The following is a 25,840-nucleotide window of genomic DNA, read 5'->3' as shown; positions in this document are numbered from 1 at the left end:
AAAAAAATAGTCAGACAAACCCGAGCTGCCGGTTAAAATCACCTATGCTGCGGGTTAAGAATCACCTGTGGCTCCCAACATGCGTGGCGGGTTTAAACTAATCCATGATGCTAATCCAAAGCTTTTAACTGGAGGCTAGATATTTAAGTAATGTATCTGTAAGCAGTTTATGAATAATTTAGAGAGACAGGAACAGCAGAGAGCCAGGAACTGAGGGCAGGGAGGGGGTAAGGAGGACATAACAGTGCATAGCTCTCCGGCCTAAACTCAGGCAGGGACGTTACAATTAGGACGTCGACTCGACACACTATCCCATCTATATTTTAGAGACTGAAAAATCATCATGCCAGTCGTACCCGCTGCTGGTGCGCTCCACGCTGCCTTGTCTGTGAGCGTCTCCAGGAGCGGGGGAGGGGGTGAGCCTGCCGCTGTCCCAGCGGTCCTCGCTGTGCTCCTCGCTGTGGCTGCGGTCTGACGAGAAGCTGATGTTGGACGGAGTGGCCAGATGCTCCGTGCTGCTGTACACCTGCACACACACCGACGCAGTTGTTAACTCAGTTACGGTAGACCGAGGCCCCAACCTACAAATATCTTCTAAATGGGTTTTCTGATAAACCTATGTTGCTATAATTCAGTGGTGCTCAAAACCTTTTCATGTCAAGGATGTATTTGGCCGCCGACCCGCCCCCCCATATCAAAATATGTTGTTCCAGGGAGCCCCAGAAGCAAAGATTTGAAGTAAAAAAAATTGAATAGCCAAAGTATAAAATAATGGTTAAAGTGGTTACAATCTCAAAAGACACGGATGCTTTCCTGGTTTTAATGGGTTAAAAAGGCCCTTTTTTGAGTAATTTCCCCCCCCCTAAAGTTTCCTACAATTTCTGGTAAATGATTATTACTACAAGCCTATTAGATAGGGATTAAATTAATTCATAACTTATATATTGGTAAATTTGGGTCCATTTGAATCCATTTGTACCGGCCGGCCCGTCGGCCGGTGCCATGGGTCGGCCGGTCCGTGGGTGGGTCGGCCGAAAAAAAAAGGAAAAATAATTCATTTTTTTGTACCGAAATGGTAACTCTGTCATTTCTCTACCGTTTTGGAGGGGGGTGGGTTCATTTGAATCGTATCGCCCCCCTGGGGGCGTCTTTGGGGGTCTCAAGATTCGGGGACCCTCAAGGACCTCCAGGGTCCAAATGGTAACTCTGTCATTCCTCTACCGTTTTGGACGGGGGTGGGCTCATTTGAATTGTGTGAATCGGGAAATAGCTTGGTTAAATGTCCATATCAAGTGATATCTGAAAAGTGTATGTGAGAGAGAGCTATAGTAAGAAGAATATGCAGATCAATATAAATGGTTCTGTCTCCCTCCCATCAATAAAGATCTATCATGAAAATGTCAAGAGTTACCATGTGGGGGTCCCGAACCTCCTAAACCCCGATAATGTGCCCAGAGAGGCAACACGATTCCAACCAACCCCTGTCCAAAACGGTTGAGAATTGATAGTTACCATTTGGGGGTTCCTGGGGGTCCCTGGCGGTCCCCGAACCTTGAGACCCCAAAGACGCCCCCAGGGGGGCGACACGATTCAAATGAGCCCACCCCCGTCCAAAACGGTAGAGGAATGACAGAGTTACCATTTGGGGGTCGGTCCCTGGAGGTCCTTGAGGGTCCCCGAATCTTGAGACCCCCAAAGACGCCCCCAGGGGGGCGACACGATTAAAAAAAAATTAATATTGAGGTATCACTTCATTGTCTCCACCAGGCCGAAGGCCTAGGGGGAGAGTATGTTTTGCACTCCGTCCGTCCGTCCGTCCGTGTGTCTGTCCGTCCGTCCGTCCGTTAGCAGCTAATCTCGGCCACCGTTAACCCGGTCGATGCCAAATTTTGCACACACACTCCCTGGATGCCAACGATGAACCTCTGCCCCAAACTTTCCAGAACGGCCTGTTATAGCGCCACCAGAAGGCCGCTTTGTGCAAAACAAGTTTTTGCACAGTACACCTACAGATTTTGTCCAAACATCACGCAAATTGGTACACAGTCTCTCTACAGCCATTCAACGAAACCGGTCTTTCAGATTTCTCACACTCCATCCTGATTGGTTAAGATTGGCTTCCAAAGTTCACAGGAGTGCTCAGTTTCAAACAAAATACTGCAAATCATGAACACATCGCGTGATTTCCGTGAAATTGTGCACCCACATTCCCACTAGGCTGAGGACAAAATGCCACATGAACAATTTCAACTCAGCCTCAAGGTGGCGCTATAACTGGCCAAAAAGTGTTTTTACCTCTAACTGCACGGATCTGTGGATAACTTTGTATGCCAACTCCCTAGAGGCCAAGGAAAAACCTTTGTCTGGAATTTCTCACATCTGCTCTTTATAGCGCCACCAGGAGGCCGACATATGTAAAACACATTTTCTATTATTACTCCTTCAGATTTTATCCAAATTTCACGCAAATCGCTACACATGATCTCCATAGTCATGTGATCAAGACAGGTTTGTTTGATTTCTCATATTCCATCCTGATTGGCCACGATTGGCTCCTACAGTTTTCAGGAGTAGCAAATGGCCACAACTCCTCAACGCAGCGTCCGATTGCAATGAAACTGTGCATGCATATTCCCACTAGGCTGAGGAAGAATCCTGGTGGAGACCTGTGCCGATTGGCACTTTATCTAGTTATGTATGTTTCTTCATTGATGTGGTCTTCCTCACCTTGCTGAAACGATTCGACCAGGAAGAAAACTGTCGTATTTCGAGGGAAGACTCTTCGTCGTTCGTCTCATCCTCATCCTCGTCGGAGGCCAGGTGGTGATAGCGATCGGAACGAGCTGATAATGCAGACAAATGACACATTTCAACCAATCCTAAACCGAACTTATGGCCTCTCTGGAAAAACACAACATGTGTAACACTTCATAATTAATGTGAGTAATTAAACGAAAAGGTCTCCCCACCCTCCAGCGCTTTATTACATTTTCATACCGATGTCCAATGTTATCAGGAGAAAATACTCCACAAAGATAATTTATCAGCTTCAATTGCATAATTTTCCACTCCAGGGGAAAGTGTCTCCTTTACGATGGGAATGTAACCTACTGTCAAAGTAGCTGGTGTCGTCCTCCGCCTCCAGCTGGGGGATGAACTCCGCTTTCTGTCTCAGCAGACCGTTCCAGTCCAGACCCGCGAAGAACGAGTGGTGCTTCACCTCGGATGCCCCGCCTAAAAACACACACGTTTCACAGCCAGTCAAATACCGGGCGAAGATTCACACCGACAACTCTGAGACCTATTATGAGAATTAAACTTTCTGTTGATAATCATTCCACATACTGTCAATTATTTTATTGAACGATACAGCCTATAATACTATGGCCAGTTGTATATTACTTGTGTATGTTTTGGTGTTGGATTTTAGTACTGGGGAGATGTCACATCTACAAGCTCACAATAGTGCACCTGCTAGCCGTATGTTGTACCTGTTCCAAATCGTTCTAGAGGGCTCTGTCTCAGGAGTTGGTTGATCATGTCCTGTGCATCAACTGGCAAGGCATCATCTCCCTCGGGCCAAATTATGTCATCTACACGCAACAGAAACACAGGCAAATTAGACGATTCATACAACAAATGACACAAATTGCAGCTAATACTACCCAAGTAAAAATAACCTAAACTAAAAGTAAATGCCATAATAAAATAATGCCATCAAAGTAAGCCAGTGATGACGTTGAGGGAGAGTTGGAGGAGATCAGAAGATCTCTGAAGTTCATGTCAGATGAGCTGAAAAAACAACCTATGCTACTTGATCCGATGAACAAAGTTAAAAGACAAATGCTGGAATGGCAAGTCATGAAGTTCTTTCAAATTAAGAACGTGTAACAACGTGTAAAAATTCACAGTAACAATGTTGCTGATGCGATGTATCGTTAACTTGTAAATCAGTACTTTTCGGTAAGCGAGAAGAAGCTGAAGTGGACAGCAGTGTAGTTGAATGAGAACCTTACAAAAAAGAAGGCAGTGGCAGACATTGCCAAACATCCATGCATCCCTAAGTAAACAAAACAAAACATAAGCAACGTGGACTAGAACCTACAAACTGATGAGCTTAAAGGAACAATGAGAGACCGATACAGAGAAGGTCTTGCCTGATGGCACTGCATGCCATGATGGAATATTTCCGCTTTGGAGTCGCTGAAGGCTGCAGAGTTAGTGGTCACGGGACCGGATTGTGTGGGAGCACAATTTGCATGAATTATTAACGAAATAAATGACAGACCTTGATAAGGAATATTCATTCCCGTTTTAGAGACAGTGATGAAGAGGAGTTTGTAGACATTGGCCTGGACTGTGTGGGTGATTATATTATTATTATAAGTATGCAAATGTGAAAGAGCATACGTTAACCTCTAGATACCATGTAACTTTGCCCTGTATTTTCATAAAAAATAAATTAATAAATATGTATGCCTAATTTCCGTCTATACCAGCACTTATCAGCCACTGGGGTAGTGTGGTGGTGTGTTTACCTGCAACGCAGTAGTTGTATTTTGGGGGTTTTGACTGTTGTTTTGGTCGACCGGGACATATTTGGGCGTTTCCTTTTGAGCATGAGCTCCTTGGAGCCAATAACAGCACAGAAAGGCTGGTGACGCATTGTGAGTTTGATTATGCACCACAGGGATTTCTTTCTGCCAGGATGCATGATCTAATAATTATTTCTGGCGACGTGACATCAAACAAATCTTTGTCTTTGCATATCTGTCTCCCTCACTCTATTTAGAACCTGCACACAGTACGCCTTTAACCCATTTTGGGGCGGGACCCCTTTTGGTGTTTTAAACATTATGTAATAATTTAGCTATTGAAAAATAGCAGATCTACAAGCTCATAGCGCGCCTACGAGCTTGTAGGTCTGCTATTTTTGAAAAATCGTGAAAATAGCAGATCTACAAGCTCATAGCGCGCCTACGAGCTTGTAGGTCTGCTATTTTTGAAAAATCGTGAAAATATTTATTTCAGAAAACTGGAGGATTTAGAAGAATTCTTTTAAATGTTGAGGTCAGGCCTAAATGGGTTAAGCTTCACAGTATTCAGTCGATGCTCACCGCTGACAACGTGGCTGAACAGCTCCTCCGGAGTGTCTCCGAAGAAGGGCACGCAGCCCACCAGGAACTCGTAGAGGATGACCCCCATGGCCCACCAGTCCACTGGCTTCCCGTATCCCTGGCGAAGGATGACCTCTGGGGCGATGTATTCCGGCGTGCCACACACCTACAGAAAACCAGACCCAGACCAGATCCTTCAACATCTCCAAAATCGTAAAAAGCCTTTAACCACTATCAACCTAGCCTCGGAAACCCAGACGTTTTGATTTCCAGGGAGAAAAAAAAAGTCTGGGTCTGAGTCCACTTCAATTCGGCATAGAGTAGCGCGAACATTGCTCACTCTCTGCTGATTTCTGATCGTCTGCACCTTTGTTAAATTGACACACACACCGTACGCACTCCTCTCTCTCTCTCTGTCGCTCTAAGTAATTAGTCTCATGTCGCGCAGCTGCGCATAGTTTCTCCCGGCGGATCCTGCCGGGAGCTGCCTATGCCATAAAAAGCATAGGTGAGTTCCAGGCTACTATCAACCTGGCGTTCCATTTTTCCCCCAAAAATGTTCGAAAATAGTGGAGAAATAAAATAAGTGTTTAAACTGTTCTTTATTTTTACAGGGGACACCCTGGAACGTTCTCATGGACCCCTGGGCGTCCTTGGACCCCATTTTGAGAATCACTTGTGAATTAGACCATACAGAGGAGAGAGCAATGGCAGGCCACGCATGTCGTATTCAGTTCATGCGTATTTTAACAGCTTGACCCGCTAAGATACCACCACCCCAACCCAACTTACACTATTCTAATAGAAACACTCTAATGACACGTTGAAAGGTCACACAAATGTGTGTCGTCATGTATTCTAAATTAGATGTACTTCATCTTCTAGTGCAAGGGTTCCCAAACTTTTCAGGCCGTGCCCCCCCCCATATTTGAACTGGGGACCCGCCAGTGCCGCCACCCTGACGCACTTGGAATTGTAGGCATTACATTTACATTTAGTTTGACTAAACAGATAAATATTGTGAAAACAGCTGAACTACAAGCTCACAACACCTCGCACTGCGAGGTTTTGTCAGATTGTCTACTTTCACAATGTTTGCCTCTTTATGTAATATTTGACAATTTGGCCAATTTGATATTAAAAAGGTAAATTGTAACTTTAGAAATGTGCAAAGATACAATGTATACACTTATACTGTATGTTGGTTAGTCTACTGTCGAGTGAGAAACAATGTTGCACATTAAGCTAATCACCTGGGGCGACCCCCCCAAAATAATTTAGGGGTACTTTATTGTAAATATACTTTTGATTACGTTTTATTATTCTATATTATAATAAAACCTCGCATTTTATCATGGTTTCCTGTTCCTCCTTCCCATGTTGCCTACTCATCTTACCCATAGACATAGGAGTTGTAACATAACTCAAGACCTCCGGTTTGGGAACCACTCTTCTAATGAAGCTCTCATCTCACCTGCTTGTCGAGGAACTCTCGGGTGTCCTTCTCCATGTGGCCTTCCAGCAGGTTGGTGGTCATGTTCATCAGGCCAATCTTGGACAGGCCGAAGTCCGTCAGCTTGATGTGTCCCATGGATGTAATCAACAGGCTGTTGGGAGTACAGAGTGGACAGGACGAAACTATGAGGCTAATACAGTTTATTTCCTGTGCTTTTCCTCATTGCACCCCTGCTTTCCTGAAAACTCTGAATGATGGAGCTTGCCCAAATAAGTAGTTCATCCACTTATTGACACATGATCCACTTATTGACACATGATTGACAACTGATGCGACAATACAGTTGAATGAAATATTCTGGATTGTTAAGTACTATAAGACTAGAATCCCAGAGTTACTTTGCCGCGCACTATGGGAAGAAGGAAATTGTGGGAGTTGACTCCACATGTAGTAACGGATGGGTTATTAGTTATTATTATGTGTCCTTATTAGTGTAGTGTAGTGTAGTCAACACGTTATGGCTCATACACACTGCCCGGTATTTGCTCCGATTATGCTGTCAGGGAGCATTTTTGGCGCTGGCCGACAAAACCCCTGATCTGACGTTACTGGTAGATCGTGATCTACCTTTTGGGCACCGCTTAACTCAACCTTTTTTGTCCCAGGGCACACTTTTCATAGCCTAAAAATCTCGGGCACACCTAGATATACGGTTTGTGTACACTGTATATATACCGGTGTGTATATATAGTAAATATATATAGTAAATATATAATATATATATAATATATATATATATATAATATATATATATATATAAATATATATATATATAGAATATTAGTGGTCCATGACATGAAAATATTTGAGAACCACTGCTGTAAAACAACATTGGACAATGATGTTTGACAGTCAGCAATATTGTTGCTTATTCTAGATGTATTTTCTGACTTTTTCGGATTTTCTGACTTGATCTGGCCTGTTAACATTTTCATAGACCTGGTTGCTTGTTTCCCTCTCAGTCAATGTGGCAACCCTGGTCAATGCCGTGTTGACTGTTGTGGTTCTGTATGATGATTTAGCTTAGCACACAACAGCTAGGAGGATGCAGCAGGCTGCTGCCGTCATGTTTAACAGTATTTTGCGCAATTTATGTCCCCGAATTTATGGATATGGACTTATGGCTCCATCGCTGCCTCTTTCTTTAGTAGAAGTAGAAATTTAACGTGTTGCTGACTGTTTACCTCCCTCTCACACGCGCGCGCGCACACACACACACACACAGCTGACGTCCTCTCCCACAGACGTCAGCTGTTCATTTATCTCCTTATTCATACACGCTTTGAGCTGAGAGAAGCTATAAAGCGCCTTTTAAATGTGACAATGCTGTAGGCTATATATATATCAGCTGCACAGTTCAGGCAAGTGTCTGTGGCATATTTAACTTTAACAAAATAGGTTTAACAGCTTAAATCCGTGCGGCAGTGTTGTGGGACACGGGGTAGTGTGTGTGTGTGTGTGTGTGTGTGTGTGTGTGTGTGTGTGTGTGTGCAATCAGAAGTACTGGCAGTAGCGAAATAACAAACGCGATCTGTCTAATCGTAGTAGTTAGGCACAAAGCAAGTATTTTCTAAGAACAATGTTAATGTAACTAAGACATTCGCTGAGCGAGCTATATTTTAAATTCAGAGATTTAGAAGGAATAAGCGAAATGGTTAGGCGACTATTCCCCCTTCCGTGAGGTAAGGTTTCTCTGCGGAGTGCGGAGAGGGAGATCCATAGGGGAGATCACATTACAGCAGCCGTTCCTGTGTTGTGTGTCTGGGCAGAAGGGGAGGGGCTGGCCACATCTTTTGATTGGCTGATGGCCACGGCCACATCTTTTCATTGGTTAGAGGGCCACACTTTTTCGCCACGTGTCAACTTTACTAATGTTATAATAGATAACATGCACATGCGCATGCTAGTACATTATGGTCAAGATTTCTCAATATTTTAATCAGCTTTATTTAGTGCGAGCACTGAGCAGAAAACCAGCAGGGGAGGCACAAAAAAATAAACCCTGCCTACATTATGCAATTTTGACCTTTGATCTTTCAACCCAAAAGGTTAATTATATCTTCAGGGACATGGACTCATAACAGTGGAGCCTGCCTGGAAAATGACAAGGGGGGTCCTTTTTGTGGGCGTGGCCAAAAGTGGGCGTTACCAAAAGGTGGGCGTGGCCAAAAGTGGGCGTTACCAAAAGGTGGGCATGACAATGGCCGTCAGATTTTGACAGCTTCAAATTCGTGTTAAAAATAATATATGTGTGGGGTCAAACTAGGGGTTTTTCATTACTCTGAATCCATTAAAAGCATTACTTTTGCACAGTGGGCAGTGGGTGACACTACAGCTCTTGTCATTATTTCTGGATACAAAATGCAATCATATTCACCACAATTGCCCAAGAGATGGCTTATTGACATTACATTCCTCCTGGATAGATGGTTGTGAATGGCCCATTGACATCCCACAATCAAAATAGGAATAGCAATGGCCTGATTGATAGCTAAGATCATTGTTCCAGACCCCTTAATGAACACCTAGGAATGGGAAACTAAACTGAGTATAAACCATATTTACATTTTTTTAAATTCTAAAGTCAAAAGTGCCCCAAGTTGAAGAATCACCCACATATATCTAACTATAAAGTGCTATGACTACATAAAAAGCAATTATAGTGCTGTCTAGATTGATTTGGTGTGTGTGTGTGTGTGACACAAGTACAGCACAATAACAGTGAAGATGCATATCTACAAGCTCACATTAGCCTATTCAAAAGACAGTGTTTGGCAATGACATCTGTTTTACAGAAGCTATGAACATAACAGTGGAATATATCTATCTATATAATGAAACTATATGTATAAACTATGCATATAACCATGAAGTGCTATGACTACATAATGTGTGGGGTCAAACTAGGGGTTTTTCATTACTCTGAATCCATTAAAAGCATTACTTTTGCACAAAAAGCACTTTTGGGTGACACTACAGCTCTTGTCATTATTTCTGGATACAAAATGCAATCATATTCACCACAATTGCCCAAGAGATGGCTAATTGACATTACATTCCTCCTGGATAGATGGTTGTGAATGGCCCATTGACATCCCACAATCAAAATAGGAATAGCAATGGCCTGATTGATAGCTAAGATCATTGTTCCAGGCCCCTTAATGAACACCTAGGAATGGAAAACTAAACTGATGCATTAGGCCTGTGTAAATGTGCCAAATGAGTACAAATAAAAACACTATATAAATAAGATTTGTGTTGTTATTTTCGCTTATTTTGGGCTTGAAGTTGCTTATTTCTCTCGCAGAATCTGGCAACAGACACATCCTTTGTGGACGGTAGCTCTGTAGGCTAGGCGGGCCAATATACTTTTACAAAATACCATTGTTAATATTTCCTTCTCTGCTATTTCTGTTAGCCAGTTAGTACCATACTAGTATTATCTTCAAAAACGATCGGTTACAATTAACGGATTTTATCGCGAAATTGGTTTAGCAAATGACTTTACTAGCATGGAAGCACTAGCATGGAAGCTGTAGTTGGCATTGGTAGCAAGGGTTCCCCCACACCAAACAGACACATTAGCTGCCTGCACACAACACAAATAGTATTGTTGTCGTTACTTGTTGTTGCATTAGAGATAATAGATTAGCCTACTTAATTTCTACACATTTAGATAATGTAGAACCATTGTCATTTTGATCGTTTGCCTGTTATCTCTCCTTTAAAAAATTCTAGTCTACTGTATTTATTTGCCATTTTGTATGAAAAAACAAACATTAAAATAACAGTCTCAGATGCATTAGGCCTGTGTAAATGTGCCAAATGAGTACAAATAAAAACACTATATAAATAAGATTTGTGTTGTTATTTTCGCTTATTTTGGGCTTGAAGTTGTTTTCACAACTGGTTGCTTATTTCTCTCGTGGAATCTGGCAACATCCTTTGTTGACGGTAGCTCTGTAGGCTAGGCGAGCCAAGACACTTTTACAAAATACCATTGTTAATATTTCCTTCTCTGCTATTTCTGTTAGCCAGTTAGTACCATACTAGTATTATCTTCAAAAACGATCGGTTACAATTAACGGATTTTATCGCGAAATTGGTTTAGCAAATGACTTTACTAGCATGGAAGCACTAGCATTACTTTAGCAGGGAACCTTCAGTTACTCTCTGATGTTTGACGAGGGTGTCCCCCAATGTCCTGCGTGGGGGACCCACTCCAAGCGGGGGGGGGCCCACTCCAAGCGGGGGGGGTGTGTTTACAGTCTAAGTGCCTTTGAGACTGTCTGAATACAAAGCGACGGTCTGCGCATGCGCGGCCAGACTCAATCGGGGGGGGACACTGTGTCAATGCCACAGACAGGGCCAGGCGCGCCTGACTCATAACCAAGTTTCGTGAAAATGGATCCATCTCAAGTTATGTTGTTCACAGGCAGCAGTACTTTCAATAACAAGTCTTATCATATAGAGCACTGGTTTCCAAACACTGGGTCGGGACCCACTTTCAAAACATTTTCAAAGAACATTCCCAAAAAATGATTTATTTTCATGAATTAAAAACAAAATTCAATTATTTCTTTCAGTAATTTCACGAAACTAATGTAATTTCTCTTTTGGGCCACGGAATAAAAGGTTTGGGAACCACTGATATAGAGAATGTGAGTCTTACTTGTCAGGTTTGAGGTCTCTGTGCACGATGCCATAGTTGTGAAGGTATTCCAAGGCCAGCACGGTTTCCGCAAAGTACATGCGTGTCATTTCTACTGGCAGAGGGCCCATGTTCTTCAGCAGGTTGGCACAGTCACCACCTGGGCATAAAACAACTCATGGTGAGGCTCTGGACACTGAGAAATGTAATTACGGATTTGTGGTCATCAGACTTTCTAATCATTAGGGTAAGTTGGTTTGTTACATACAGTGCTGGTGCATTCTGGTTTTGATCCCTGAATTCCTTAGTATTGGTTGTTAGTAATGATTAATTATCAAGGAACTTGAGTGCAAGCCTCAAATCTTGCACTCAAGTCACTACAAAATAAACAAATATATTCATCATACAATACAATACAATACAATAGATTTGACATGATGTTGTCATAACTTATGATGTAAGTGTTTAGCTCAACTGTTTGTCCAGCAAACTGAAACAGAAACTCGGCTCCAAATAGAACCTCAACTACCATGTCTCTGATGAACCAACTACACACACCTATACATACTGTACATGGACAGATACACACACCTATACATACTGTACAAGTACATGGACAGATTGTGGACTGGGCAAAAACACCTGAACAGTACTGTCCAGGGGAATTTGCATTGAATCCATCGTAAATATAGGTTTACACTGTAAAATATGATTATGTGGGTCCCTCCACCAACAGTACAACTAACTGATCTGTATTTTAAGATATATACTATATATTTTGTAAATACTGTTTGATAACATTTCTATAGGTGCTTTCTTGACCCACACATGAGTGGGGGTCAGGGTCCCAAAAGGTAAATGACCCAGGGGAGGGGGGTCCTTTCATCTTAATCCATCCTTGCATTCATTGCATCCTATGTATTCGCATACATAGCAAATACAACACTACACACAAGTTGTGCACACACGGTACCTTCCACGTATTCCATCACCATGCAGAGGTGTCTCCGCGTCTCAAATGAGCAAAACATGGACACGACGAAGGGGTTCTCGGCGAAGATGAGGATGTCGCGCTCCACGAACACCTGTTGGATCTGGTTCCTCAGCGCCAAGTTCTGACGGTTGATCTTCTTCATGGCGAAGCGCTGCCGGGTTTCCTTGTGGCGGACCAGGTACACAGCCCTGTCAACACACCACAGGAACACAGAAGACAGTAAGGCCTGGTTCAGACTGCAGGCAAATCTGTTTTATTGCTCAAATTGTTGCCGTCGGGCAGAAACCTCACTCTCAATCTCAGCTCTCAATCTTTTTGCGCAAATTAACGACCTACTTGATCGTACTACAGCGACACACAAAAGTAGCCAAGGTAGCAGATCCACAAGCTCGAAAGTTTTGAGCTTGTAGATCTGCTAATTTGCTCCCTTTAAATTTGAATCCTGATAATTAACAGTTTGGGACATAAGGTATCCACCCGACGAAATCTGATCTTTAGGACTGACAGGACACACTATTAAATACTTTACTTTTGCAACCACAGACATTTAATCTTCTCACCCATAAGCTCCATTGCTGATCAGTTTGATTGTTTCAAAGTCACTCTCTAGAGGTTTCCTTCGAGTCGGGGTCAGCGCCTGGGGGCATTTATTCTACAAAGAAAGAAAGAACAAACAAACTTCATTTACAAAGTACTTCAATACAAAAATGGCAAAAAACAACATCATGACAAAACAGAAGAAGCTACAGTACACAGTAGTTAGTTACTGTACCTCCACAGCATCAGTGTCTACATCGTACGGCTCCAGATTGACCATGTCTGAAAAACGCAAAGAAAAATAACATCAATCATCACTAATCATCATTAGCACTTTAATTACACTGTGCTTTGCACAGACAAATCATCTTGTTTATAGTGTATGCACTTGTGTGCTGACTATCACAGCAGTTTTCAACCTTTTTAACAAGGTACATTATTTATTCAGCATTTGAGCCACGGACTACCATTTGATGATATTTAACCTTCCAGACCCAAAACATAAGATTTTGTCCACAATGTCGACGTATACCATAGGAGATAATAACAAGGCAAATGTTGATCATAATAAACAATTATCCTACATTCTCTAATTGTGTTAATTGTAAATTAAGTAATGCAGATGTTTACAAGTATTTAATTCGAGAGCATAAAATGATACAAAAAAATATTACACTCTCATTTGGTCACGAACTCTCCATCATTTAGCTGTGGGGACCAGTGGTTCTCAACCTGTGGTCTGGGGACCATCAGACTTCAGTCTACATGTGTGCGAATGAAGGAAGAAAGAAGGTACTATGGCCCTGCTCTGACAGACGTGGTATTTACCTTCCAAAAAGTCTCGGTTCAGACCCAGCTGGCTGATGATGTAGCGTGGAATGTCCGTTTTGATCCCCTGGCCGACCTTGGCGTGACCTTCTGCCGCCTCCAGCAGGTGGTAAAACTCCTCCGGGTCAAACTCCTGCAAACAGGATACAGTTAGGGTACAGGTGCTTATTACTTCTTAGACCAGGATACAGTTACAGGTACAGGTACTTCTTAGAGCCAAGGTTGGGTCGCGGACCAATTTTTATGGGTCACTTTATTTATTTTTGTTTCCTTCATTTAGTTTTTAATTATTACCATTTCAAAAAAAGGTAAAAAACTTAAATTTAATTAAAAACAATTCAATTATAAAAAAGAAATTCTGTAATGTCATGAAGAAACCAACAAACAATCAAAGAAATTCCATAAATTAGAAAACAAATGTTTAAGTAGTAGTGAAAATAGCCGATCTGAGAGCTCACATTGCGGCGGCGTGGAGCATCACGTTGTGATCTTGTAGATCTGCTATTTTCTCTAGTTTGTGTTTGGGAACCACTGTCTTAGCACAATCGTAGGAAAAGTAAACTAAATATTATCATAAGTAAATAATATTATTATTATGTTCACTGTATTTTATTGTCGATTTAATTCCTAAAAAAGGATCAAGTTTCATAATGCCAACGAAACGAAAATATCATTTAAGTCCCAAATGTCCCAGCCTAGCAGAATGAATGAACCACAAATGGTCTCCTCACCAAACACTCGAGGAGGCGTGCCGGCCGGCTGATGATGATGAGAATCTTCTTCACCAGCTGGGTGATGACAGCCAACTCCTCGCTCTCCGAGCGCTCGTACGCCTGCAAACACAGCGGAACCAAAAACCGGTCAAAAAGTCCGGTCAAACGTGTCGACAAAGCCCATCGAACAAACAGGCTTATCACTATAGACTGCCGTTTGCATCGAGTGGGTCTAATGTGGGAACAATGCCTTATTAAAGGTTAATGATACATACATTATGCACTTATTGTGCTCCCTCACCTCGTGCAGAAGCTTGTCCAGTTTCTCCTGCAGTTCGGCGAAGTATCTGGAGGTCACCAGGCCTTTGTGGGACTTGTCCAGGCAGTCCCGAACCAGCTCGCCCAGCTGGTGCTGAATGAAACCCAGCACCCCGTCAGCCAGTGGGAAACTGCTGTCCGATTCTGCACAGCACTGACTGACCACCTCCTGCAAGCGCTCCTCCATCTGGGCGGTGGCCTATGCACATCGGCACGTACACAGGCACACACACACACACACACACACACACACACACACACACACACAATGAGACAACATAATAAACAAGGCTCTTCTACACTACAGTACACATGCATAGTTTAGGCAGAACACCAGCACCAGACACATCAATCAACACACCTGCGTCCAACTAAAGTTCTATAGATAAACCTTTAATATAACTTTGAGACTTTGACTTGTCATCAAAAGTATAAATTAGCCGTAACTTCTTGGACATGGTCAGAACATACCTTTGGAAAGCGTTCTCTGTACACATGGTTCATCATGACGATCTCATTGTCAAAGGAACCGCTCGCTCTCCCGGGACTGCAACGCAAAACAACAAAACAAAACCATTGTTTTACCATGAAAATGGGGTTCAGACCGAGAAGAAACAACCTCCAGATACAAATTAGCCTTTGTGATTTTGGGGGGATAAACATATTTACCGGTACATATATTAGTGTAATTTGCCGATATCTCATTTGGCTCACTTTTAAACTGAATATCAGCCATTTATTTGTCCGTAGTTACTGCACTTTGGCTTTGTAGGGCAGTGTAGACGTCAGGCTATTTGACAATTTGTGCCAAAAAAGACAAGTAGTGTGGCCTAGCCTGTGTGATTTCTGGTCTCCAAACACATGTGCCTCTGCACTGTTATTGGTGGCATTTAAGGAAGCGGGCTTCCTGTATGCCAGAATTGCCATACGTTTCCCCAGGCTTTTCATTTTTGGGCCGAAGTCTCAGTCTCACGATAAAGATTAGTAATTGTTGACTCATGTATTACAAAACAATGCTGTCATTATTATATTTTTAAACTTGGCCCACAAGGGGGCAGTATTGAATAGTGTGCTGCAGTATCCTATTTATTTTTGTCTATGGCAGTATTTAGCCAAAGCGTTAGCTATATTCATGATATAGTACACACTGGTAATACATGTCATCCTCACCAGACATTAGACCTGTAATGAAGTGTAAAACATGTAATGCTGAAAGCTCAAATAATTATTATATAATAATTGTAATTTATTTATTTTCCCTTTTCCTCTCCCATTAGGTTATTATCTGCCAGTGAGGAGCCCCCACCGGGAGGAGGGTCTGTCTCTCCCTCTCTCTCTGTATCTCAGTCCCTCACTTGCTTTCTCTCTCTCTCCCTCTCTCTCTTTATCCATGTTGTCGAACTTGTCGTTGGTGAAGCTCTGGCTTTGGAGGAGGAGGAATGGAGACATATTGTGAACCGAACAGAGAGTACGTGTCTCAGTCTGTCTGGACATTTTGGTGCAGATGAAAGGGGTGTGTGTGTGTTGCAGTTGGAAGGAACCCTGCAGCTCTGTGCTCCCTGCCAGGCAGCACACATCCACCCACGCATGCACTGACTAACACTGAGGCACGACAGCACAGTGCAGAGGGAAGAAGTACTCGCATGTTTTATGTAAAGAGATAGTTCACCCCCAAAGTTACTTTTTTCCTATCGTTCATGAATATTTTTCATGTTTTTGTCGCATTCCTAAGCCAATCATTTTGATGACCAGCTCCCTATGGAGACACAAAAGGAGACTCTTTGTGTCTCCACAAGACTCTCCGGCCTATATCTTGCGTCACCCCTTAACCCTTATCCCTAAACTTATTTGCCATTTTTTACTATTTAAAAAAACCTTTTAAAATAGCCGATCTACAAGCTCACAACGTCTCGGATAAGGGATAAGGGTGGCACAAGATGGAGCCTCGCACTGGTAATACAATATTGTTTTCTGCAAGACAGAAATTAAAATAGAAATTAAAATAGGGTGCATTTTGCCCAAATGCCCAAGTTTATAGTTAATGGACGCAATGTACTGTTTTTTTATTCTAGTTTATTTTGCTAGCTTTAGTTATAATAATAATTTCTTCTTCCGTTTCCTACATTAATATAACCACATTATAACCATATAAAATGCAAAAGGAAAAATATGACTCCTAACGTCGTTGAAGTGGGACTGGGACTCATCTAAAAGACCATCCCTGCACTCATTATATTGAAAACCTATTTACGTCACTGAGACGTTTAGCAAGTAAAACTAGGAGGGGCAGCGCTCTGATTCTAATGCATGAAAAAGGCTGGCCGGTCGGCAGTGATGGTAAGTACATTTACTTACGTACGGTACTTAAGTACAATTTTGAGGTATTTGTACCTCAACTACAAATCTCGGATACATCTCGGATCCAAATATACATTTACTACACTACAATTATGTGAAAATGTACATCTGCTATTTTCAAGAGATGTTTAAACATTTGGAAACTTTCTGCATAATGAGCACCTGAAGGCAATACTTTTGTACTTTCACTCAAGTACATTTAAAATGTCAGACTTTTACTTGTAACGGAGTATTTCTGTATTGAAGTATTGATACTAAAAAATCACACCCGTGTGAAGTGAGGGGTGCTTTTAGCATCATATATCATCTTATTCCGGCCAATCACAATGTGCGACCTCACCTTCGTCTTCAATGTTTGTGTTCACTGCTTACCCAATGTTTGTGTGTGCACAAACCCTCAAAGCTGGACATAGGAGGGGCTAGCAGCCTAGCACCCCTAAATAAATGTGAGTACTTTTTCCACCACTGGTGTCGAGGAGTACCTGAGGCTGCGGGAGCGAGGTCGTATGAGAGTGGCGGAGCAGCGTCCATCCTCGTCCGTCCCGCTCTCTGAGCTGCGGAAGTGTTTGAACAGGAAGTGCAGCTCGTCCTGGGTGGGCTGGTAGGGCAGCTGGTGCAGACGCTCCTGAGACGACGACGACGACTGCACACACACACACACACACACACACACACACACACACACACACACACACACACACACACACACACACACACACACACACACACACACACACACGTTATAATGGAGGCTCAATGGAGCGGGATTTAAAAATCCCATAGCTGGTGGGGACGGAGGCTCTCCATACTAACCGGAGCAATGCTAAAAGATTGACGGTCGCCACTTTCATATATGAAGTATACGGTTGTCTACGAACATACGCGTAGTTAGCACCTTTAGGTACCGATAGCCTAGCTACGTTTATAAACGTAGATAGCGGCGAAAAAGATAAAAGCACGGTTCGACTGACTGACTTAAAGCTAGTGGAGTGTGTATCTGCACCAACCCTAGGCGGTGATAATGCAAAAATAAATAATACATTTACGCATGTAAAACCAAACCTAACAGGACTACAACTCGAAATTATTATGGAGGTAGCAGCTGATTTACGCCGCGGGTGTTCATCGTCTCTGCCCGAGGGAGACCAGACTGAGTAGCGAAGTGACATTTTCAGATCCGCGGAACGCACCCAGGCTAGCAGTGAGTATGTTAAACTGCCAAGTGCCAATCTGTTGGGTTTCTTGGGCCATGTGTGGTGAAAAGAAGTGGATAAAGGATGTTAGCTGCATCTGTGAGCTGCCTTTTCACTGCCTGAGCTGAGCATAAAGAGTGTTTTTGAGGGCCTATTGTCCTAACAGGCAGTAAAGAGGTCTATCTCATAGACTTACTCACAATAGAAGCACACACTTTCCTTTCCTGACCCTTCCCCCACCCTGTAGAAAGACGCTAACCACTTTAATGCTGGCATCACTATTTTGGCATGTCTATAGGCAACGTTTTTTCTTTTTTTTTTACCACATTAACGTTGGTGTACCTATTCTGGGGCTGACATTCAATGAAGAATACTTGTACTTGTACTTACTATCGGCCAATCTATTTGTTGTAGAGGGGATCCAGTATAGAGCCAGGACCAGGAAGTATCATTATTAATGTATTTATTTTAAAGTTATTTTATTCATATATTTACAGTAAGCCGACAGGAAATGGGGAGAGAAATGGGGGGTGACACGCAGGCACGTAGCAAAGGTCGTCAGGGTCGGTCAATAACCTCTTCCATACAGGAAATAAGCCAGCTGGCTTCTTCCTTTCCCTGCACAGTATTTTTGTTCTTTGATATGTATTGTCTATTAATTATGTGCTAAATAAATAAACCTAAACACGCTGTCAAGATGGATTACCAGTCTAGGTGTCCAGACGGATACGCCTGGTATTAGTGTAGTCTTTGTTTAGTGTAGAACACTAGGTCAGGATGGGTAGATGGACTGCTTTAGGACACGCACGCACACCAGTGTTGTTTTTTATTTTAGTCATAGTCTCTTCAATAGTATATTTAGTTTCAGTCACATTCTATTCCCCTGGAATGTTTTAGTGTTAGTCTAGTTTTAGTCAACTAAATCTACAGTTGATTTAGTCGACTAAAATGTATTTTGGTGGGCGTTGATGCCGTCATAATGACTGTTTTTAAACTTGCTGAAAATAACGAAAACACCACACACACACACACACACACACACACACACACACACACACACACAACGACTTACGGAGACAGTGGAACTGGGTGGGTTGGTTCCATAGCCAGACGAGGGGAGTGACGCCAGCGACCATCTTCTGCCTTCCGCTCTAAGAAGAAAAACACATGCTTGTTATGTAATGCAATGCTGCCCATTAGCATTTCATATACCGTGTACAGTATGTGTGTGTGTGTGTATATATATATATATAGAAAACTACGTACAGTATGTAACATACATGCAGAGTCCATTCATAGCTGCCTTCCACCCCCAACCCCCAACACAAGGAGTCTATTAATCTAGTCTGCTCTTTAAAAAAATACATTATACATACAGTGCACTGTGGTATCACTGTCTGGAGACTCATTAAAATGTATGAAATTTGAAAGTGGAAGTGATGAAACGAACAAACAAAGAAAGAAAAAAAAAAAAGAGTAGATAAAATTGAAATCTCTACTGATGGAATTAGCAAATGTAGTTTTGTTTTCTAAAGAGATGGAGACATGAGGAGACCCTTGATACTGACCAAACACTCCATATAGCAATGATGATCAGAATATAGAGCTCAGCTTTAACCTTTTTAGCCAAAAAGATTACTGTGACCGACTAGTCACTACCCAGGGCAAGGAAGGACACAACAAAGGGCAGCTTTCCTAAGTAGACTGGTTTATTCCTCTCAGTTCAGGGAATAATTCACAATATTATTACTTTACACAGGAGAGCAGATGGCTTTCCACTGTCCGGACAGAGGCTCTCTCTTGAGTGTTTGTGGAGATGACTGATTTAACCTGTTGTGCCTTGATCAAGTCCATGCACAACAGGTGCGCAGCCACACCCAGCTCTGAGTCCAGTTCTAGTTTGACTCAGGCCAGGTGTGACTGCTTAAATCCTCCATCTCACAATTACCTACTGGTGTTTTGCGATATGCCAAACCTAACTAGATCATGAAATATATTCTTAAGAATCCCTTTGGAAAGTTCACACTCACAGCAGCAGACTATTGTTATTGCACTCCAGCGCTTACATCGTTGAAAACATTTAAATAGTTTAAAAACATTTAAATCGTGCAATAACTCATAATTCTCCCATCCAATTGGCCAGCGATTCGGAACTCTTCCCAAGGCATGTGTGTGCTTTGCAATCGCCTGATTGGACAATATACAGTGACATGCCCAACTCAACTCTAATTGAACAACATTCCTATGGAAGAGATAGGCAACCACACTCGCAATTCCGCAGGATTGCATAGTTCTAGTTCACGAGCCAAGTGACACAAGCGTAAGCATCAATTACAAACCCCTTCTTCTCACCTACAAATGTCGAAACGCCCTGGCTCCACAATACCGTTCAGCCAGGCCTCCTCCATAAACCTACTCTGGCACGGAACCTGCGGTCCACAAACTTGGACCTCCTCTCTGTCCCCAATACAAACAAGCGAACCTTGGGGGACAGAGCGTTCAGTGTGGCAGCCCCCACCCTGTGGAACTCTCTCCCAATAGAGATTTGCCATGCTCCAACACTGGACTCTTTTAAGGCTGCCTTGAAAAGACAGGCTTATGGCATATACTGTAGTTGTTGATGTTTTGTTTTGTTCGTTTGTTGTTCATTTTGTAAAGCGTCCTTTCAAGCTATTATTAATATTATTATTATTAAGCAACAGACATTTTATTTCTTATGATATTTAATTTAGCTAATGCAGAGATAATATCTGTGCGTGTGTAGCACAACAAAGAAAGTTACAGAAACAGCGATACATTTCATAACATTTTCAAATATATCATTCTCGGGCAGAATTATCGTATCTATTTTTTCTTTGTAAATGAATGCCCTACTTCTTCATACTATAGTGTCACACAAAAGTAGTAAAAATAGCCGATAAGACTCAGATCTCCCCTAAAAAAAAGGAACACTGACATTGCTCCCCACCCACCCCCCTCCTGAAAAGTATGATGTAGATTGTAGAAGATCATACATTGGTTACCCACATACAGCTGAGGAGAAGCTGGTGTGTTGCTATGGGAACCAAGCTGGGTGACGCTTTGAATGCTTTAGTTTAGGCAGGGGCTTTCCCCATGTCTGTCTCCCTCTCTCTGCTGAGGAGGAGACAGATAGACAGACAGACAGACAGCTGCTGCTGGAGGGGAAAGGATGTGAGCATTTCCTCCCTTCCTACACACCCACCCTGTCTCTCTGTTCATCATCATTATAATCATCATCATCTCTCACATCTCTTGCCTCAATATTTAAAAAGACACAGATGTTCCTTCCGTGCTGCAGGCCTGTCACAATTATCATATTATTATCATAATCAACTAATTTTATTTGACATAATCACAATTATTTTTCATAATCCTTTCCATGTTGAAAAATAAAGTGTAAATAAGACAACCTATAAGCTTGTAGATAGGCCATTACTACACTGTGGAACGGATGTTTTCCCAGATGCTGCTCATACAGAATACCACAACGACGTAGAGTCTGTGGGGGCCACGGGGCCTCAGCCCCCATGAAGACTCCCAGGGCCCCTTTAGGCCCCCATGAAGATTTTCGTGGACATTTTACATTTACATTTACATTACATATTTTCTGGGAATTCCAAACATTTTGGACCTCTCCGCCGGCAAATATTCGGGAAAACAGCGCCTCCCCTGTTGCTCCTTATTGTTGCGAGGCAACAGCTTGAGAGACTACTCCGCCGGCTGTCCAAGAGGTGTTAAAAAGTAGGCTACTCAAATGCTAATCGGGTTTCTTTTGTTTTCACTTAGCCAGATGTCCACAACATCAAAGCGTGTCCTTGAGGATTGATCAAACTCTTCGGCTCTGGAATACCAGAAAGGGTTGTGAAGCAAGCACTTCCGCAGTTTGGATGCTTCTGCTTTTCTAAGTGTAACATTTCACACACTACACATTATATAACACAATGTTCTGAGCAAATGCATTTGTGAGTTTTGCTTTTATTTTGTATCATTGTGTGTTGCACTATTGTTTTGTCCCGTTGTTTGAGTGTTGAATGTTCAGTGGCTTTTTTGTACCTCGTCCATCTACGCAGCCCGCACAGCGGCCCTCGCACCGCTGATCCAACCAATATATCTGGGTCACAATTCCGATACCATCCAACTTCCACACTCACTCGCTCACTGGCGCATTAGTCCTGCCTCCGGCCGAGGAGGAGAGGATTATATGCGAGTCCGGAGGAATCAAACCGGCTGAACTAACATAGTCACATTCCAAATTCTCACTCCTGCTGCTCCACTCACTTGCTACTGACTGCATGTCATGTTGTATATTCAATGCTGTATTTCTCATAGGCCTATATGAGCTGTTTGACATGCATTCTCGCACAACAAACGGCATGATTAATAAATAAAATTCAACCCCATAATTTAATTTTGTTGCTTCAGTAGCTTCTTAGATCACAGGTTCCCAACCACCAGTCCGTGGCCGTAGAGGGACACTAAACAGGATTATTATCTCATGTCAACATTCAAGTACAACCATCAGAAGATAGTAATGTCTCCCTCTGCTAAGTTTACCACCTGTCCAAAGTCATTTCTGATAGAGCCATAACCATTTATAAACACCCTTGTTGATAAAAACGCCATTTGGGTCAATGATATAGCAAATATTAGCGATATAATAATATCATATATGGAGATGACGTCAGTCATCAGTGACTGATGTCATCAGTGTATGCTCATAAATGGGCATGCCCCTTTTTGTGCCCAAATATGGACTGATTTGTTTGCGCCTGATGCCATGACGACGCACTCCAAAATTGGGGTGAAGCTACATTGGGACCTCCTTAGCCTATATGGTTATGGCTGACTCAGAGTGACGTGTGTGACCATGCAGTTGCAGTGACGTGAGCGGCAAGTCCTCCCGTGAGCCAATTTGAATTTAAAGATTGTACTGCTGCTAGGTTTGGTGTTTACCTGGTAACCTAGATTCATTGAGAGAGTCACTACAATGTTCTCTTTGCACTCAATTCATGCGATTATAATTTTTTTACCTTGTTTGAGTTCATGCTTACTCTGCTTATTCCGATCTCGTGCTTACAATAGGCTAAATGCTTAAATTGTAAATTGTAAAAAATCATTCCCCAAAAATAGGTGCTTCCATTGAATTCTCGTATTTGGGTCAATGGAAGCCAATGAAAGTTAATGTTGAAATTGAAAACAGGCCGCGAGGCTGTGATGATGAGGGACAAAGCATTCACAGTGGCGTGTGGAGCGGACATACCTCCGGGCGAAGGGGAAGTTGATACAGGCGCTCGTAGACACGTTCCGAGGGCTGTCCAGGGGGCTGCCAGCAGCTGAAAGGGTCAAAAGATTTTTAGTACCATTATTCAGGGTTCAGTGTGAGTGTGAGTGTGAGTGTGAGTGTGAGTGTGAGTGTGTGTGTGTGTGTGTGCATCCATTCATTTTTATGGCCAGTAGGGATCCGAATGAATTTAATACTTGCACTTGCTAGAAAATGTAGACTGATATATTTGATAATATTGCAATTTAACAAAAACATAAAAAGGCTGAAATGATTAGATTGAGGTAGATAATAGAGGGAAGGGTATTGTCGAGGAAAGATCTGACCCTCTTCGCTGAGAAAGAGATGAAGCGGGGACCCCCACTACATATTGTAATAAAACTGTGATGCAGATTAAAACATTTTCATATATATCATAGATAGTTGGATTCATGCTAATGTGTTAACCTTTTAAACCCTCAATATTTAGTCAACTTGACCGGTTCTGTACTTGGTCTGCTCTTCCCACCTACTCTCCGAAAATAGCCGATCTACAAGTTCACCACGCCTCGCAGCGCTAGGCGATGAAATAATGTTCCCTATTACCTAACCAAAGATTTGGTGGACCTCCTGTTGAAGACACCTGCTTTAACATAACTATAAACCTGTCTCTGAGCTTTAAAATAATTAACAGTGGCCCAGACACCCTAGACTGCAATGCCAGCCTGACAGCGTGCCATGGGTTAAAATCCCGATGGCCTTTGGTGCGTGTCACTCCCAGTCTCTCTCCCCATTTCCTGTCAGTCTACTGTCGCGTATCAACAAAGGCATAAAAGACCCCAGAAAAATAAATAAAAGCCTGCAGTTTCATTGTTGTGTGTTGCGATGCGACACATTGTTAGCTTGTAGATTGACTACTTTTGCTATTACTTGTAACTTGATTTACAGGTCTAAAACAAAATTCCACCCCCTGTTGTTTTTCCCTTTCTATTTTTTTTTAAACAAATGGAACCCTGCCATTATCATGATGGCAATAATGAACTCGTAAATATAGAGGAGGCACGTGAACATATTCCAATAAGGATGAGGTGATGTCTGTGTAGAGCCCTCTGCTGCTTATTGAGAAACCCCCTCCAGATTAACAGACACCTCACCACACTGTCATGTATTAATCTTAGACTTAAATTCTTCAATCACAACAACGCAAGGCACTGATACTCAGGGAGATGCTGTGTGTGTGTGTGTGTGTGTGTGTGTGTGTGTGTGTGTGTGTGTGTGTGTGTGTGTGTGTGTGTGTGTGTGTGTGTGTGTGTGTGTGTGTGTGTGTGTGTGCGCGTAGGTGCGTGTGTGTGTGTGTGCGCGTGTAGGTGCGTGTGTGTGCACGCAGAAGACAACGGTTCCTTTACATGCTCAGTAGTACTAAATAATTACATGGCCACAAGTGCAAATTAAATCTTGATTGTGTCGCGTAATCAGTTCATCCTTGAGCGTGATTGAGCTCCAAAGAGAGAGTATGAGTCTAAACGTCTTTGGTATGAGTGCTTCTCCAATGCTATTCATAGACTGCAGCTGTTGGGACAACATGAAGTCATAATATACATGTGTATTACACACACACATACTGTACACATGGCTGGATTACAACCAAAACATAGATCGTAGCCGTCAGGCACAAATATTTAGTTGCATCTCCATATTTATTCGATTTTTATATGAATGAATTCCTATTTTATAATGACAGTGTCGCACAAAGGTAGTGAAAACAGCCTATCTACTAGCTCACAATGTGTTGTGGTGCGATGCATTGTGATCTTTAATTCATACTCCATCGCACGATGGTGTCGGCAAGTGACCCCATCATACAATGAAATATAACTGTACAAGTATAATAAATATATAAAGTATGTACATGAATTATAACACTGTTGCTATAGCAGTTCTAATTGTTTTGTTACTTAGGCTGTTTTTTTGTTTTTTTTTCAAATGTAATTTAGATGATATTTAGACGGACAGATGGTTCATTGCTTACCTGGTATCCTATACTTTCAATGTACAGATTATTTGTATTATTATGATTTAGTTTTTATAGTATATTGCCTAAACAATATAGACTGAAGCTGTTCTTGGTCTACCGGTCACCCTAGTTTGTCTCTCTGCGTTTACTTTGCTCATTGTACGTTGCTCTGGATAAATGCCTAAATTGTCATTGTAAGGGTAATTGTACGTACCAGTGTGGACGGAGTGGGGCGACAGTGGCCGGGACAGAGATGGCGACGGCGACACCACGCCAAGACACTTCCTGTTGCTGCTCCGACAGCTAGGACACAAAACAGA

The 25,840-nt window shown here is 42.4% G+C and overlaps 1 protein-coding gene across 3 annotated transcripts in view; it reads right to left on the bottom strand.

The window, feature by feature from the left end:
- Nucleotides 1-25,840, bottom strand: part of mast3b (microtubule associated serine/threonine kinase 3b) — a 56,918-nt gene that overhangs the window by 15,494 nt on the left and 15,584 nt on the right. For all 3 annotated transcript variants that reach the window (XM_083766490.1, XM_083766491.1, XM_083766492.1), the window contains 18 exons: nt 25,735-25,823; nt 23,507-23,579; nt 19,298-19,376; nt 17,515-17,675; nt 15,146-15,221; nt 14,658-14,873; nt 14,375-14,476; nt 13,644-13,776; nt 13,051-13,097; nt 12,839-12,930; nt 12,258-12,466; nt 11,306-11,444; nt 6,592-6,724; nt 5,118-5,283; nt 3,492-3,593; nt 3,112-3,234; nt 2,728-2,843; nt 357-526 (listed from right to left, as the gene is read on the bottom strand). In XM_083766490.1, the coding sequence (XP_083622616.1) occupies nt 357-526; nt 2,728-2,843; nt 3,112-3,234; nt 3,492-3,593; nt 5,118-5,283; nt 6,592-6,724; nt 11,306-11,444; nt 12,258-12,466; nt 12,839-12,930; nt 13,051-13,097; nt 13,644-13,776; nt 14,375-14,476; nt 14,658-14,873; nt 15,146-15,221; nt 17,515-17,675; nt 19,298-19,376; nt 23,507-23,579; nt 25,735-25,823 (2,226 nt within the window). The remainder of the gene's footprint in view (nt 1-356; nt 527-2,727; nt 2,844-3,111; nt 3,235-3,491; nt 3,594-5,117; nt 5,284-6,591; nt 6,725-11,305; nt 11,445-12,257; nt 12,467-12,838; nt 12,931-13,050; nt 13,098-13,643; nt 13,777-14,374; nt 14,477-14,657; nt 14,874-15,145; nt 15,222-17,514; nt 17,676-19,297; nt 19,377-23,506; nt 23,580-25,734; nt 25,824-25,840) is intronic.

This window comes from Protomyctophum parallelum (genome assembly GCF_964188405.1).
Source record: "Protomyctophum parallelum genome assembly, chromosome: 6".
Taxonomy (NCBI): domain Eukaryota; kingdom Metazoa; phylum Chordata; class Actinopteri; order Myctophiformes; family Myctophidae; genus Protomyctophum; species Protomyctophum parallelum.
The sequence above is the reverse complement of the archived record's forward strand: the minus strand, read 5'-3'. Positions and strand labels throughout refer to the sequence as shown.